Below are 14,170 nucleotides of genomic sequence, written 5' to 3' on the forward strand. Positions count from 1 at the left end.
AAATAGTTCATTTAAATTAGGACCCTGCACATCTTGCATGATCAATGTTTGATTTTCAAATTGCCCAGTGGTTTCATTCACCATGTCCGGACTTGCACATCCCAATATGACCCGAACCAACAGGACGATCCAGACTTACTCGTCATTATTTTTGACCCCAGATTAAAACAGCAAGTGCTACTCAACTTTCCTCACAAATTTCCAGGCCCCTGTTCCAAGTACACTGGCGGGATTGGGGTTATAAAGAACATCAACCATCTAGATGACATTGCACAGGGGATAAGTTGTTATTCATGAGAAGGTTAAAATAATATTTTGAAAGTAAGATAAGGAATATTACTTTTCCATTGTGACTGACGCTCATCCAGTGATAAGGCTAATGATGAATGGGCTTATTTACCATGAATGATAAGCCCAGGGTATAAAAGTGAGAGTTGATGCTGACAACTCACCAGCTGCAAGATGGCAAAGCTTCTACTTGGAACAGGTAAGCCAGTATTACCAGTTATTACCTCTCTTACTCTGGGACTTTTCTTTGTAAATCCAGCCTTAGGATTCAAAGAAGGAATAGAACAAAGTGAAGATACCTTCTTCAGAATCAAGTTTAATTGTGAAGGAATTGATTCTTGGCTGAAGTAGCTGATGTTAGCTCATTGCTGGAAGCATGCTGTCAAGTGCACTGCAAATGACTCATTGGATTATCCATCTCCTATTCCTCCACAAAATGCTCCATGACAATGCTGTGCATTTGATTGCTTCGGCTGTGATGCAAAATGTCATCAATGTACAAGTGTACAGGTTGAACAACCATTGTTAATTCTCACACTTACCTGTTCCTGTTGTTAACTGATGGTGAAGTTAATGCAAGTAAATAGAGTTAGATTACAGTGAGTGGTAGCCGCAACGCTGCAAGAAATCACTTTGTGTGGAACACCTGCAATACCACAAATCTCAGGAGAATTAACTGGTTAAAATGGCAAAGGAATACCATACAACCTGTGATTTCCTGAGAAGTTTTCATTTGCAGGAATGTAGTCAGAAAGTCATTGGGCGTTTCAATTTCTGTTCATTTCCCTGGATTACATCCACAATTAATTGAATAGAATAATCCAATAATCCTATTGGGAGTGTTCCTGTTCAAAGAGAAAGTTGCAGGAAATTGAGCAATGAGCAGAGGCAGTGGGACTAAGTCCATTCTTTGAAAAAGCCAGCATAGTCAAAATGGGCTAAAAGGCCTTCATTTAGTGCAATAAGATTCCGTTATCCATCAATTATAGTGCACAACATGGCAAATTGTGGAAATCCTAACATCGCATTAATGGGCAATTGAAAATTGATCCATCTAAAGCTTGATATTGTTGGTTTCTTAAACTAAATCAATTGATTTATGATTTATGACAACTTGTAAGAAGGTTTTACAGCAATTGTCATTTAAACCTATATGTCAATAGTTTCAGAAACTTAGGTAGATGTACAAATTGAAAAGTTGGAATCTCAGACAAAAATAGCAATTTGGTGTCTAGTTGTAATGAAATATTCTGTTGTTATATAAAATCATTCACTATAAAATTTAAACTATAACTCACTTTACACCCTTTGAGCCTGTAGATTAAATGCACTAGTTATTTTAAAAAATGTGCAGCAAAATTATGGTCACATGTAATCAATGCTAGGTTTAGTGTTTGCATTCAATACTTCAATTTAGAGAATATTTTACATTTATGTAGCACCTTTAACATGGAAAATCACTCAATTTCTATAGAGCCATGAGGAGCAGGAGTGCTGCACCAATGACACAGGATTGGGATTGTACTCCATCCCCATCTCCATTGTCCAAAATGTATTTCTCTTATAATGTAAATTAACTATGGGGACAGGACTAAGATGAGGGCTCTAGGTGATGAATTCAATATCTGTCGATGATCTCACAAAAGTGCAGTATAGAGTGAGGAACAGAGTTTGATCAAGGAAAGTTGTTAGTGGTCCCCAGTCATTTATACAATGGCAAAGTTGTGAATTCTTGAACATTTAAGCATATTTCAATCATAATATTGATACTTATTCTATATTCTTCATTACAGCATTGATCTTGTTGGCATGCCTGGAACTGGGTAAGTTTTTGTGCTTTTAAAGCTTTTGTAAATTTCATGCAATGAATAGAAACTCTGTGCTGATTGTTATTTGTCGTCAATGACAGGCTCTGCCTACAGACTGGTTTGTTACTTTACAAACTGGGCTCAGTACAGACCAGGAGCGGGGAAGTACAAGCCAGAGAATGTGGACCCTTGCTTATGCACACATCTGATCTATGCTTTCGCTGGAATGAGGAACAATCAAATCTCCACCTATGAATGGAACGATGTAACCCTTTACCATGAATTCAACAGCCTTAAAAACAAGTATAATGATTTTCTTAAATAACGTTAATGTATCAGCAATACTTAGAATAGCTGAGGTTCTTGTTATACTTTGTTGTATATTGAGTCTTGGAATATTCTAGTGCGCATACCGATTTGTGATTCAAACAAAGTGCATTGCGCACACATCTGCATATGTTGCAGAACATTGGGCTTTGGAGACAGATGTGAATTCCACAGCATCTAACAACACAGGAGGATTCAGATGGCCTTTGCTTTTAAATGAATCTAACTAGCAAAGCTACAAGCTTCACCTGTTAAATATTTCACACTATTGAAACTGCTTATTAATATTGTAAACAGACAATAAGTGATTTCATTCCCCTGTGTTTAAACTCCTCCTTTGCCACTTATGCTATTCTGTCCCTGAGAAAACCACATGATTTGCTCACAGTGATTTGAGATGATGGCACACCATGGCTTCCTGAAGGGCAGTTATGGAAGGGCAGGACATGATAGCCTGGACAATGATACCCACATCCCTAAATGAATAAAGCAAGAAGGTGCTTGTCTCTGTCAAGGACAAAGCAATCTGCTTGATCCACACTCTTTCCATAAACATATCCACCATTAACGCACAGTGATAGCACCAATCTAATAGAACTGAGGTGGATGAGGGGCCAGCAGCTAGTCTTGGGTGAAACAGATTTTTTTCCAGCTAATCATTGAGAAGATTGAATTTATCATCTACAACACTCATCCCTCACTTTCCCACCAACTACATAATGACCACTGTTTCTGAATGAAACAAGTTGCTCAGTTACTCATGTCCTATTCCATCTGCAGTTGAGCTTCCAAGTCTATATTCTCTCCATCTCAAAAGCAGCCTCCTTCCACCTTTGTATAATTGATTAGCATCTCAAATGCTTTAATCCATTTTACACCTTCATCAACACCTTTAACATCTTACATCTCAATGGCACAAAAATTAGGCTCAATCTCACTTTCAGAGTGGTAGGGGTTTGAAAGTCAAGATGTGCTGCAGCAATGCAGCATCTTCCTCAATGGTACCGTCCAAACACATGGCTACCACTACTGCACGGTATTCCTGCTCAATTAAAATTTAGCACCAATGAAGAAAATAGTACTTGCTTTGGGACAGCAATGATTTTCAGTAGATGCTGAAGTGTTTATTGATGCATTCATTCATGTTCCTTATTCTAATAGAACAATTTGTTTATCTTAATAACAGAAATGGAAACCTTAAGACACTCCTGTCCATCGGAGGCTGGAACTTTGGAACTCAGAAGTAAGATAAAAGTATTTCAGTGATGGATGACAATTCATTCTTTTCCAATTGTGTGTAATGTTAAATAATCTGGGTGAAAAAGATACTTATGAAACGATGACCAAGTAGTTTTACACAGATTAGTAGTTAATGAAAGTATTGTGATGATGTTGTGCTGTCTAAATTATAAATCAAACAATAGTTATGATGTGATGTCTATCCAAAAGAAAAGATTGCATTATTTTTGCAGACATACTTGAAGTTAATACACCTAATGAACATTGATTGAACTGAATATCAGCAGAAATGCAATACTGTAAAATTATACATTTCTACATTGTAATTGGTCTCTTAATCCAGTTTGGAAGTTTAATAGATATGGAACTCTTAAATATTCTTGGGATAATTGCAGAAAACAAAATGCAGTTATTCTAATGTTGTTCCATTCTACCCTCTTCCAGATTCACCGCCATGGTTTCCTCATCAGGAACTCGCCAAGTTTTCATTAAGTCTGTGATTAGCTTCCTGCGCGGTTATGGATTTGATGGTTTGGATATTGATTGGGAATATCCTGGATCAAGAGGCAGTCCCCCACAAGACAAACATCTCTACACGGTGTTAGTGCAGGTAGGAACCACATGTATTTCAGAGGATGCTTATTTTACTGGCTAAAACAAAGTATCTTTCAAACTTGGTTTGAAATGTGGATTTCCTTTCAAGATCTTCACCAAGGACAGGGGTACAAGGATAGGCCTTTGAGCTTCTACTACCTGCTCTGTGTCATTCAATGAAATCATAGCTGACCTGTGACTTAACTAACGATGATAGAAGCTGATGTAAATTGCAGTTTCACAGACTTTTTTGAGCAGGAAAGTGCAATATTCAACCATGAAAAATATCAATTTAGACAGTAGATAGATTGCAACCTCCTTACCTACTGAACTAAAATTATGTCTTCTCTGGTTCCTGCGTCTTAATGGTTATTCCATCATGGAAACAAATCTGCCATCCTCACCTGTTCTGCACTACGTGTGAGTCCAGACCCATAGCAATGTGGTTGGCTCTCAACTGCCCTCTAATTAATAAACACTAACATAGCCAATGACTCCCACATTCTGTGAATGAGTTAAAAAAAAAGGTTCCATTTAAGTAGTCTAACATCTGGCCATACCCTTTGATTATGTAGAGTAATATCTGTCAATTGGATTCATTTTATAAAATCAGAAAATTCATTAGGCTGTGTTTGAAACTCTCCAGTTTGTGTATAGATCTGTTATAAAGCGAATCTTCCTTTATTCGTGACTTCTAGGAAATGATGGCAGCGTTTGAAGCTGAGGGGAAAAGCACAGGAAGACCGAGACTGCTGCTCTCTGCTGCAGTTGCTGGTGGCAAGAGTAACATTGATTCTGGCTATGAGATTCCCGAGCTCGGAAAGTAAGTACCTATGTTCACCACACTGGCCTCGCCATGAAGCGAAATCCTTTACCTTGCACTTCCTTGGCAGTCCAGGAAAAGTAATTACTTAGCAGTCAAGCTATACAGAACCCAGTGAAGAATCTAAATAGGATTACTGCTTGTTTCAGACAAATGTAGGCCTCTTGCTTCAAAACTTGCTTGAAAATTTTGCAGATCTGGTTTTAATAGCCAGCGGCTAGTGTGTTTCACTAATTTCCCAATCTGTTTTTCAACATAATCTGGTGTGAATATAAAATAAACTCTCAAATTTTTAATGTACTATGGCAATGCACAAAGTTGGCTCAGCGTCTAACAGTCTGAGTTAGACACTACAAGTTCAAATTCCAATCAAGAATATTAACATCTGTTCTCAGCTTGAAACTCCAATGCAACGTTCAGAGAATGCTGCACATCCATCTTCCAATTGTGAGGATAAAATGGATTCTGGCCTGCCTTGTTAAATGTTGGAAAACTCTCAAAGAAATTTGAAAGAAGAGTTTCCCTTGCACCCTGTCCAACATTCATTCATCAGCCCAACAGCACCAGATCACTTACTTCATGAAATAACTGACCCGAGCCAACCTGCCTACATCTGGACCTCCCCATTAACCCACCATCGCAACCCGCCCAGCAGGTTGGACTGGAATCTGCCCCCTTTGCCATGCAAATCCTGACCAAAGCCCCAGCCTCACCTCCCATGAAGGTAGATGGTGGACCATTTGGCATTTATCCCAATACAACGGTGACTGGATGTTGGAAGTTATCTATCAGCTGTGAACTGCTTTGGGATATCATGAGATCATGAAACGTGCATTTTAAATGTCACATTTTGTTCCTTTTCCATAGTCAGAGCACATTTATTTATTGATCCATATTCCAACCATTTATTTTAGTAAACAGACTCTCAGCATAACTCACATTTCCTCTCATACAGAGTCATTGACTTCTTCAATGTGATGACATATGATTTCTTTGGACCCTGGAGCCGTACCACTGGAGAAAATAGCCCTCTATATGCTCTCGCAAATTCCCAAAGTGCTCTCAACTTGGAGTTTAATGTGGTACGTACTCATGAAAATCAAATCAATATTTCTTCTGATAAAGTGCTTCCAGGATATACTTCCATGATTTTCTCTTTCTGCAGAACTATGCAATGAACTACTGGAAGGAGAAAGGAGCTCCTGCAGATAAACTGAATGTTGGATTCCCAACATATGGCCACACCTTCAGACTGACCTCATCCAACAATGCAATTGGAGCCCCAGCATCAGGTGCTGGACCAGCTGGGACGTACACTAGACAAGCTGGATTCTTGGCATATTATGAGGTATTGATACTGTTTGAGCTTCTTTATTTTGTAAGATTTACATTCACAAATACTAACTCAGCAAGGACTGAATTCCACCCTCCAAAATGACCAAAGATTTACTCTGAGAATATCTACACTACCTCGACCATACAAATGTTCTGAGATGGATTAAGTATCACTTTATGATGTATCTTACAAGCAATTGCTTCCATAATGTCAATGCTCAGCTTGACACAGATTCACTGCCAGAGTAACAGGAGCTCAGACACCTGTTATCATCCTCTGATGTAACAGACATGATGGCACACTCTTCGTCATTAGAAAGTGTCCAACTATCTTACTCTGGCAACTGTGATTAGTGCTGGAAAATAAAGAGAGATTAAGGGTGATAGATTCCTCTGCACCCTAAACTCAACAAGGCTCCTGAGATAGCATTTTCCAAAACCACGACCTGTACTATCAAGAGAGACAAGGGGAACAGAGACATGAGTGCAATAATACATACACATTCCTCTCCAAGGCATACACCATCCTGTCTTGCAACGGTTTTGCCATTCCTTCAACATTGCTAGGTGATAATCCTGGAACTCTGTTCCTCACAGTCCTATGCGTGTCCCTACATCACATGGAGTGAACCTGTTCAACGAGGCAGCTCCATATCACCAGGAGGGCCATTAAGGATGGGTAGTAAAAGCTGGTTTCCCAACAATGCCCACATCCTGTGAATGAATTTTAAAAACGTACCCTCTACAGCAAATTTCACTTTACCTTACACAATAGTCAGGGGTAATCCTTCACAGTTTGTTCACTGAACAGTTGCATATTTCTATTGGAAAGGCAAGGAAGCTACAGTTGAGGCTAGCTCCGAAATCAATGTCTTTACCATGTTTGTGAATAAAGCCTAGATACAGCTTTGTCTTTTCCAGTGCCCCAGCTTTGGAACATGCAGTATAATGAGCCATTAATTATCTTTTAATGAAATGACAAGTCAAGGATTGTTAATTATGAAATAAGATGTTTTCAACAGCAAAAAGAAGAGTGCCTCCTATTTGCAATATGTGATTCAGAGAAGATAAAATCGACAAAGAAATGCGAAGGTAAAAGGATTGTCACTGAGGATTTTTGTACTAATATCTCATTCTTCTGTCAGATCTGCACATTTTTGCAAAGTGCCACCATGAAATGGGATGCTTCACAGATGGTTCCATATGCCTACAAAGGAAATGAATGGGTTGGATATGACAATGTGCAAAGCTTTAAGGACAAGGTATCTTTGATAAGTTGTATACACTTTTTATTTATTGCTTTGTTACAGTATGTGTGTTGCAATATGTGACTAGTTCATCATTGTGATGTTGAACAATGGATTAAGTGGAACATCATACCATTTGAGAAAGGAAGTTAGTGCAGGTGCTTTGTATAAAGCTGACACTTTGTATATCCTGAGTCTCAGCGGAAGTGATGAGGCCAAGTGAAAATTGTAAACAATTTGTCTTGCAAACAAGAACTTGTGAAATGAATTTGTAAACAATGTCTTCCAGATTGAGTGGCTAAAAAAGAACAACTATGGAGGAGCTATGGTGTGGGATCTTGCTCTGGATGACTTCTCCGGTGCTTTCTGCCACCAGGGGCCTTATCCTCTCATCAATACACTGCACACAGGGCTTGGAATCTCTGCAGGTAATTGTCAGGGTTCTTTACATTGGAATCTTTTTACTAGTTGCTATCACAGAGTCAGCAATCATCAATGAGCAAAATACTATCTAATTGTACTTAAATAAATTGTAGATGTGCAATGACTAATTGTCATTTAAAGGGGCAATATATTGTCATACCAGTTTATCAAGTTTATCTATATTATGTGAAATCAATACCATTTGCCATACATTTTGTGTAATTTGATGCAAAATAAAACTATAATATAATCACAATTCAAAACTTGCACTCCAAGCACAGAATTGACAATGTCACAAAATTTCCTCAGCGGCTCTGAGTACATTGATTTTGCAAGCAGTTTTCTCCTGTACACAATAGGAGTTGTGTTCTACCAAAAGATTTTCAATGACCATCATTCTTTTACTGGCTATGTTTATCTTTGTTTGTCACCAATTTTGAAGCAAGTGATGAATCAATGAATTTTGTTTCTTTCTAGCTTGTGTTCCATCTAAAACAACGTTGCGACCAGCTGTTCCTCCTACACAGTCTCCCAGCGGTGGTGGCGGTGGTGGTGGTGGTGGCGGTGGTGGCAGCGGTGGCAGTGGGTTCTGTGCTGGTAAAGCTAACGGTATCTACGCTGATCCAAAAGACAAGAACAAGTTTTACCAGTGTGTGAATGGAGTGACCTACCTGAAGAATTGTGCTACTGGACTCGTCTTTGATCCTTCCTGTGACTGTTGCAACTGGGCATAAGTAGAAGGTAAAGATTCTTACTAATCTCAGTGACAGTTGAAAGCAGACATTCTGTGTAAATCAATCATGTGCAGTTGGTGTAAACAGCCTTTTTTGGGAGCCCGAAGTAAAATACCGAAGGCAGTTCTAATACATGGACAAAATTTGACATGACTTTCTAGATTTGCAATGTCAAGAAATCCTGAAAAGTTACAGGACAAATGACGATATTTTCATTTTCCTTTGGGTTAAAATGGATGGTATGTTCTAAAAGCTGGTGTTATTTCCATTTGTTTGTGAAGTGTGGGTGTTGTTAGGAAGGCCAACTTTTACGGCCCACCCTTACCATTAAGGAGATGGGAGTGATTCGCTGCCTTGAACTGCTGCAATCCCTGAGGCAGTGCCCTGCTATCAGGGATGTCTACAATTCTATTTTCACACAATAAAGTGATAGCATTTTTATACAGCCCATCTGCTTTTACATATATTTCAGAAGCTGATTGTAGAATTGGAGAGTTGCTGGGAATGAGGTTTTGTGTTCCTGGGAAGAAGAGAAATGATAAAGCAAGACAATAATTATAAATTAAAGAAAAAGGCCCTATATATGCTGGGTTTGTCAGTAATATGATATTGTAATATAATTGTTGAATGGGAGAATGCTAAAATACTCTTTATTTTTCAGGTTTGCCATGAATCTTCGTTGGGCACCAGTGAAGCTGTAACTGGTCTTCAGTCTAATTACTGAAATAGTGTACCACATCTAATTTCTCTCAACTGAAGATATAACTTGCAGTTTAAACAGCAAAATAAAATCATTGAGCCACATAGAAAACAGTTCACTTGGTGCATTTTTTTTTCTTGTATGACAAGCAACAATTTCAAGTACAAGGAATTAGCTTCGTGAATTTAGTTTTGATATAACAGGTCAAGGCAGAAATAGTCACTTGAAATTCTGACACAAGCTCACAGTACAATATTTCCATATCTCCAGGCATTCTCACACTTTATTGGAAGGAAACTTGGTCCACCTGAGGTTTGATAGCCTACATTGGTTTGATATTTGTTTTCACATAAAAAGGTACAAATAATTTTCATAGCAGATTATGATTCGTTTTGGAGACAAGTATGGGATGGGCAGATTTTTTTAGTGGCAGAATGTTTCTTTACACGCTGTGGTCAGTTTGATTCCCATCTGCCTGTGGGGAATATTTTTATTCATACATGGAATGTAAGTGGATTTGTCAAGGCTGGCGCTTGTTTTTCTTTCCTAATTGGCCTTGAAAAGATGGTGATGAGCTGCCTTCTTAGAGAGTTACTGTCCATGGAGTGTAGTTACACCCCCATTACTGTTAGGGAGGGACACCAAGGAATTTGAACCAGTAATTGCGAAGGAATAGTTATTGGGTACTACACAAGAATGCTTTGTAACATGGGCTTGAATTTGGAGGTGGCGTTATTCACTTGCACTTGCTCTCCTTGTCCCTCTGGTTGATAGAGCTTGTGGGTTCATAAATCACTATCAACGAAGGCTTGGCAAGTTGCACCTTGAGGGTGCACCTGTTTGCCATTGTGTTTCAATGTTGGGGTTTGTTAGGTGCTGGACCGTATTGAGCTTCTCAAGTGTTGTGGATTTGCAACAAAGGTTTTGGTGGTGTTTCCTCTTGCCTGGGTAGGATATAGGACCAGATTACAGATTGTTGTTCTTATGTTATTTATCTATCCCTGCACCTGAATGATTCCCTGTGGCTGTGAAAAGACATGAGACAAATCAAATTAAGAATAATTAAAAATGTTCATTGCAAATGTAATACATATAAAAGCCAAAAGACACAGGAGCAGAAGTAAGCAATTCAGCCCATCGAGTCTACTCTACTACTCAATGAGATAATAGCTGATCTGATTATTCTCAACTACTCTTTCTGCCATTTCCCTATAACACTTGATTTCCTGACTGATTAAAAATCTGTTTATTCTCAGTCTTCAATACACTTAATATCCCAGCCACGGCAGCCGTCTGTGGTAAAGAGTTCCACAGATTCACTAACCTCAGAGAGAAGAAATTCCACCTCGTCACCAATTAAAATGCGTGAGCCTTTATTCTGAGAATACACCCTCTGGTCCTAGACTCTCCCACAAGGTGAAACAACATTTCGGCATCTACCTGTCAAGTCTTTGTAGAATCTTCTATGTTTCAATAGGGTCCCTTTTCATTCTTCTACATTCCATTATGTACAGACCCAAACTACTCAACAACCCTTGATAAGGCAGTCTCTCTTGGTAAGTGGAGAAGGCAGAGTGGAGATGGATGGGGTTGAGAAGAAATCGGTCAGGAAGCCTCTCCAACCCAAAATGTTAACTCTGTTTCACTCTCTACTTGTGTCGTCTGACCTGCTGAGTTTCTCCAGCCCCGGGTGCTTTTGTTTCAAATTGTACTGATGAGTTCATGGTATCTTTCATGTGTGGCATTTTGACACTGAAAGAATATACAACGGAATACAGGAATAAATCTTTACCCCCTCATCTTAAACCTAGGCTCTCTAGATTTGGACTCCCCTAATCTTGGGAAAAGACCCTCATGATTTTATGAACCTCTGTTAGGTCATCCCCTCAAACTGCGAAGTTCCAGGAAAAATAGCCCCAGTCTATTCAGCCTCTCCCTCTAGCTTCAAACCCTCCTACACCTGCAACATTCTTGTTAACAGTTTCTGAACCTTTTCAAGTTTCACAACGTCTTTCCTATAGCAGGGAGACCAGAACTGAATGCAGCATTTCAAATGCGGCCCAACCAATTTCCTGTACATAACATGACCTCCCAACTCCTATACTCAAAGCACTGACCACTAAAGGAAAATGAACCAAACACCTTCTTCACTATCATGTCTACCTGCGACTCCACTTTCAAGGAACAATGAACCTGAAGTCCAAGATCACTTTGCTCCACAACACTCACCAGGACCCTGCCATTAAGCGTATAAGTCCTGCCCTGATTTGCCCAACCAAAATGTAGCACCTTACATTTATCTGGATTAAAATCCACCTACTAGTCCTTGGCCCATCAGCCCATCTGATCATGGTCCTGTTGTACTCTGAAATAAACTTCTTCGCTGTCCACTACACAATCGATTTTGGTCTCATCTGCAAATTTACTAACCATACCTCCTATGTTCATATCCAAATCATTTATATAAATGAAAAAAACTTTGCATTCAGCACCGATCCCTGTGGTTCACTACTGGCCACAAGCCATTTTCAAACCCCTTCATATTTCCTCTCTCACTGTGTTTATGCCATCCATTATTTCAGGTACTTCCTCCTAATTAGGAAACACTGCTTTGTCCTCCTCTTTTGTAAAAATGCATGACTAGTATTCATTTAGATGAAGTGCCATATTTTCAACCCCTCCACAAAAGTCACTCTTTGATCTCTAATAAGTTCAAGCCTCTCTCAATTTTTAGATAATGACAAAGTACTTTTTGTTTTCCTTCATTTTACTCATCAAGTATTTTGATGCCCTCTCACTGATTTCCTAATTTCCTTTTTAATATACAGTTGCACTTTCTTTGTTTCTTTGGCTCTTTTTACTGCATTAAGCTCTTGGTACCTTTACAGACTTCCATTTGGTTCAGCCTTATCCTCTCGTCAGAAAAAGTGTGTGTGGATTTGGGGCCCACCCTTTTGTTCATGGGGATGCATTTGTTCTGCTCTTTCACTCTTTTCTCTTTGAATGCTCCCCCACCACTGCTTTGACTGTGGTTTACCTTCAAGTAGCTGTTTCCAGTGCACTGTTGTTAAACCTTATCATCGCTTCGTAAAATTGCCCTTTCCATAATTCAGAATGTTCTCACCCTTTTTACTTTGTTTTATGTTATTTAATAATAGTAAACATGTCAAAATTTAGTATATAGACTTGGTTGGTGCATAAGAATTTCTCTGCTGTATGGGTAAGGCATAGTTAGATGAAGAACTGAGACAAGACAGCACCATTACAGCTGAGAATTTGTGATTACAGTGGGACAATCCAGTGGACATTGTTTTTTTGACAAATGTTGCCATGAGAATTTTGAATGTAAAATATAGGTACACTAGTTGCAAAAGGACATGAAGTTTTGGAAGTGGAAAGGACTTTCACATGCAATGTTTGTTAATGCACTATTCTGCAACACTAGGTTGCAATTCACATTTAGTTGGGTTACATTTAATGATTCATACAAACTGTTCATTCTAAGGAATATATTCAATATGTTAGTCAATGGGTAAGCCACTTTGAATGAGTATAGTCCCTCTAGATCTTCATATCTAGAATCCACCTCAAACAGCAACAGAACATGGCATTCTGAAGCCTGAGCTTTGAAAAGTTTAAGTGGCCTGAGAGTATTACCAAACAAAAATGCATTATTGTTTCAGATGTGAAAATAAAAATACCGACTCTTTCTTTAATTATTTAAACAAAGGAGAATGCACAACAAAACCTAACAATCCAATTAAAATATAAATCTTGTGTTATGAAATATTCCAAACTGCTAAACTGTTCCCAATCCTCAGGTCACCTGTTTTTTATGCCAATTTGTATGCCTCTTTTTAAAATTTAATTCTATCTCAAATTTCCCTCACAAGCTATGGTTTGGCCACTGTTCTCTTAGTGCTCTTTCACCAGATGGGAATAAACAATTTTGTATTTCACCCAATTGCTTTTTGGATGTTTGCCATTACATATCCATTGTCATTCATTTTGGTAATATTTTCCAATTTGTCAGAGCCAACTCATGCCTCACTGTTGCAGTTTCCCTGACTAAATTTTAAAATTTTACTCTCAGAATCAACTACCTTACTCTTCACCTTGATGAAGCATTCTATCATTTTATGGTAAGATGGTGGCAGAACTAGATGCTCCTGCTGGAGCTTCTCTGCTCCACCTATTCTTTTTTCTTTCTTTTTCTTCTTTTTCCCTCTTTTTTTTCTTCCTTCCTGCCTTTTCTTCCACTCATGACTTCAAATACTTCGCTGGAGGAGAACAGGAGAGCTGGTGAGCTCCTGAGGCTAATCTTGCAGCTGCAGGGAAGCAGTCCCGGGATGGAGGCCAGCATGGGGATTCGATTCCCGGGTGGAGGACAGAGAGTGGAATCGAGATCTGGAGCAGAGGCCAGCGATGGGAAGCAGTCCCGGGAGGAGGCCAGTGCGGGGAAGTGAGGCCTGGAGAATACGTACCTTGGAGCAGCTGAGAGCTGGTGCAGAACGGACCGGAGGCTTGAAATGGAGCGGGAACTGTTGTTGGAGTGGGGTCTGGTGTGGGCAGTCAGACAACGTGTGGAAGCCCATGTGTTCAGTTACTGCAATGTAATGTTTATTTGTAATTTGTGATTATCCTTTTAAATA

General features: G+C 39.1%; 1 protein-coding gene across 1 annotated transcript; it reads left to right on the forward strand.

Moving 5' to 3' along the window:
- The first annotated feature begins 387 nt into the window (after window positions 1–387).
- On the forward strand, window positions 388–9,629 carry LOC109936769 (acidic mammalian chitinase-like). Its single transcript, XM_048612162.1, has 12 exons — window positions 388–487; window positions 2,082–2,111; window positions 2,198–2,399; window positions 3,610–3,666; window positions 4,107–4,272; window positions 4,955–5,079; window positions 6,035–6,161; window positions 6,245–6,427; window positions 7,560–7,676; window positions 7,951–8,089; window positions 8,562–8,825; window positions 9,480–9,629. Exons 1-11 carry the CDS (start codon window positions 463–465, stop codon window positions 8,816–8,818), a joined length of 1,428 nt encoding a protein of 475 aa, XP_048468119.1. The 5' UTR covers window positions 388–462; the 3' UTR covers window positions 8,819–8,825; window positions 9,480–9,629.
- The last annotated feature ends 4,541 nt before the right edge of the window (window positions 9,630–14,170 follow it).

Source organism: Rhincodon typus, chromosome 25 (assembly GCF_021869965.1).
Source record: "Rhincodon typus isolate 14 chromosome 25, sRhiTyp1.1, whole genome shotgun sequence".
Lineage (NCBI taxonomy): Eukaryota > Metazoa > Chordata > Chondrichthyes > Orectolobiformes > Rhincodontidae > Rhincodon > Rhincodon typus.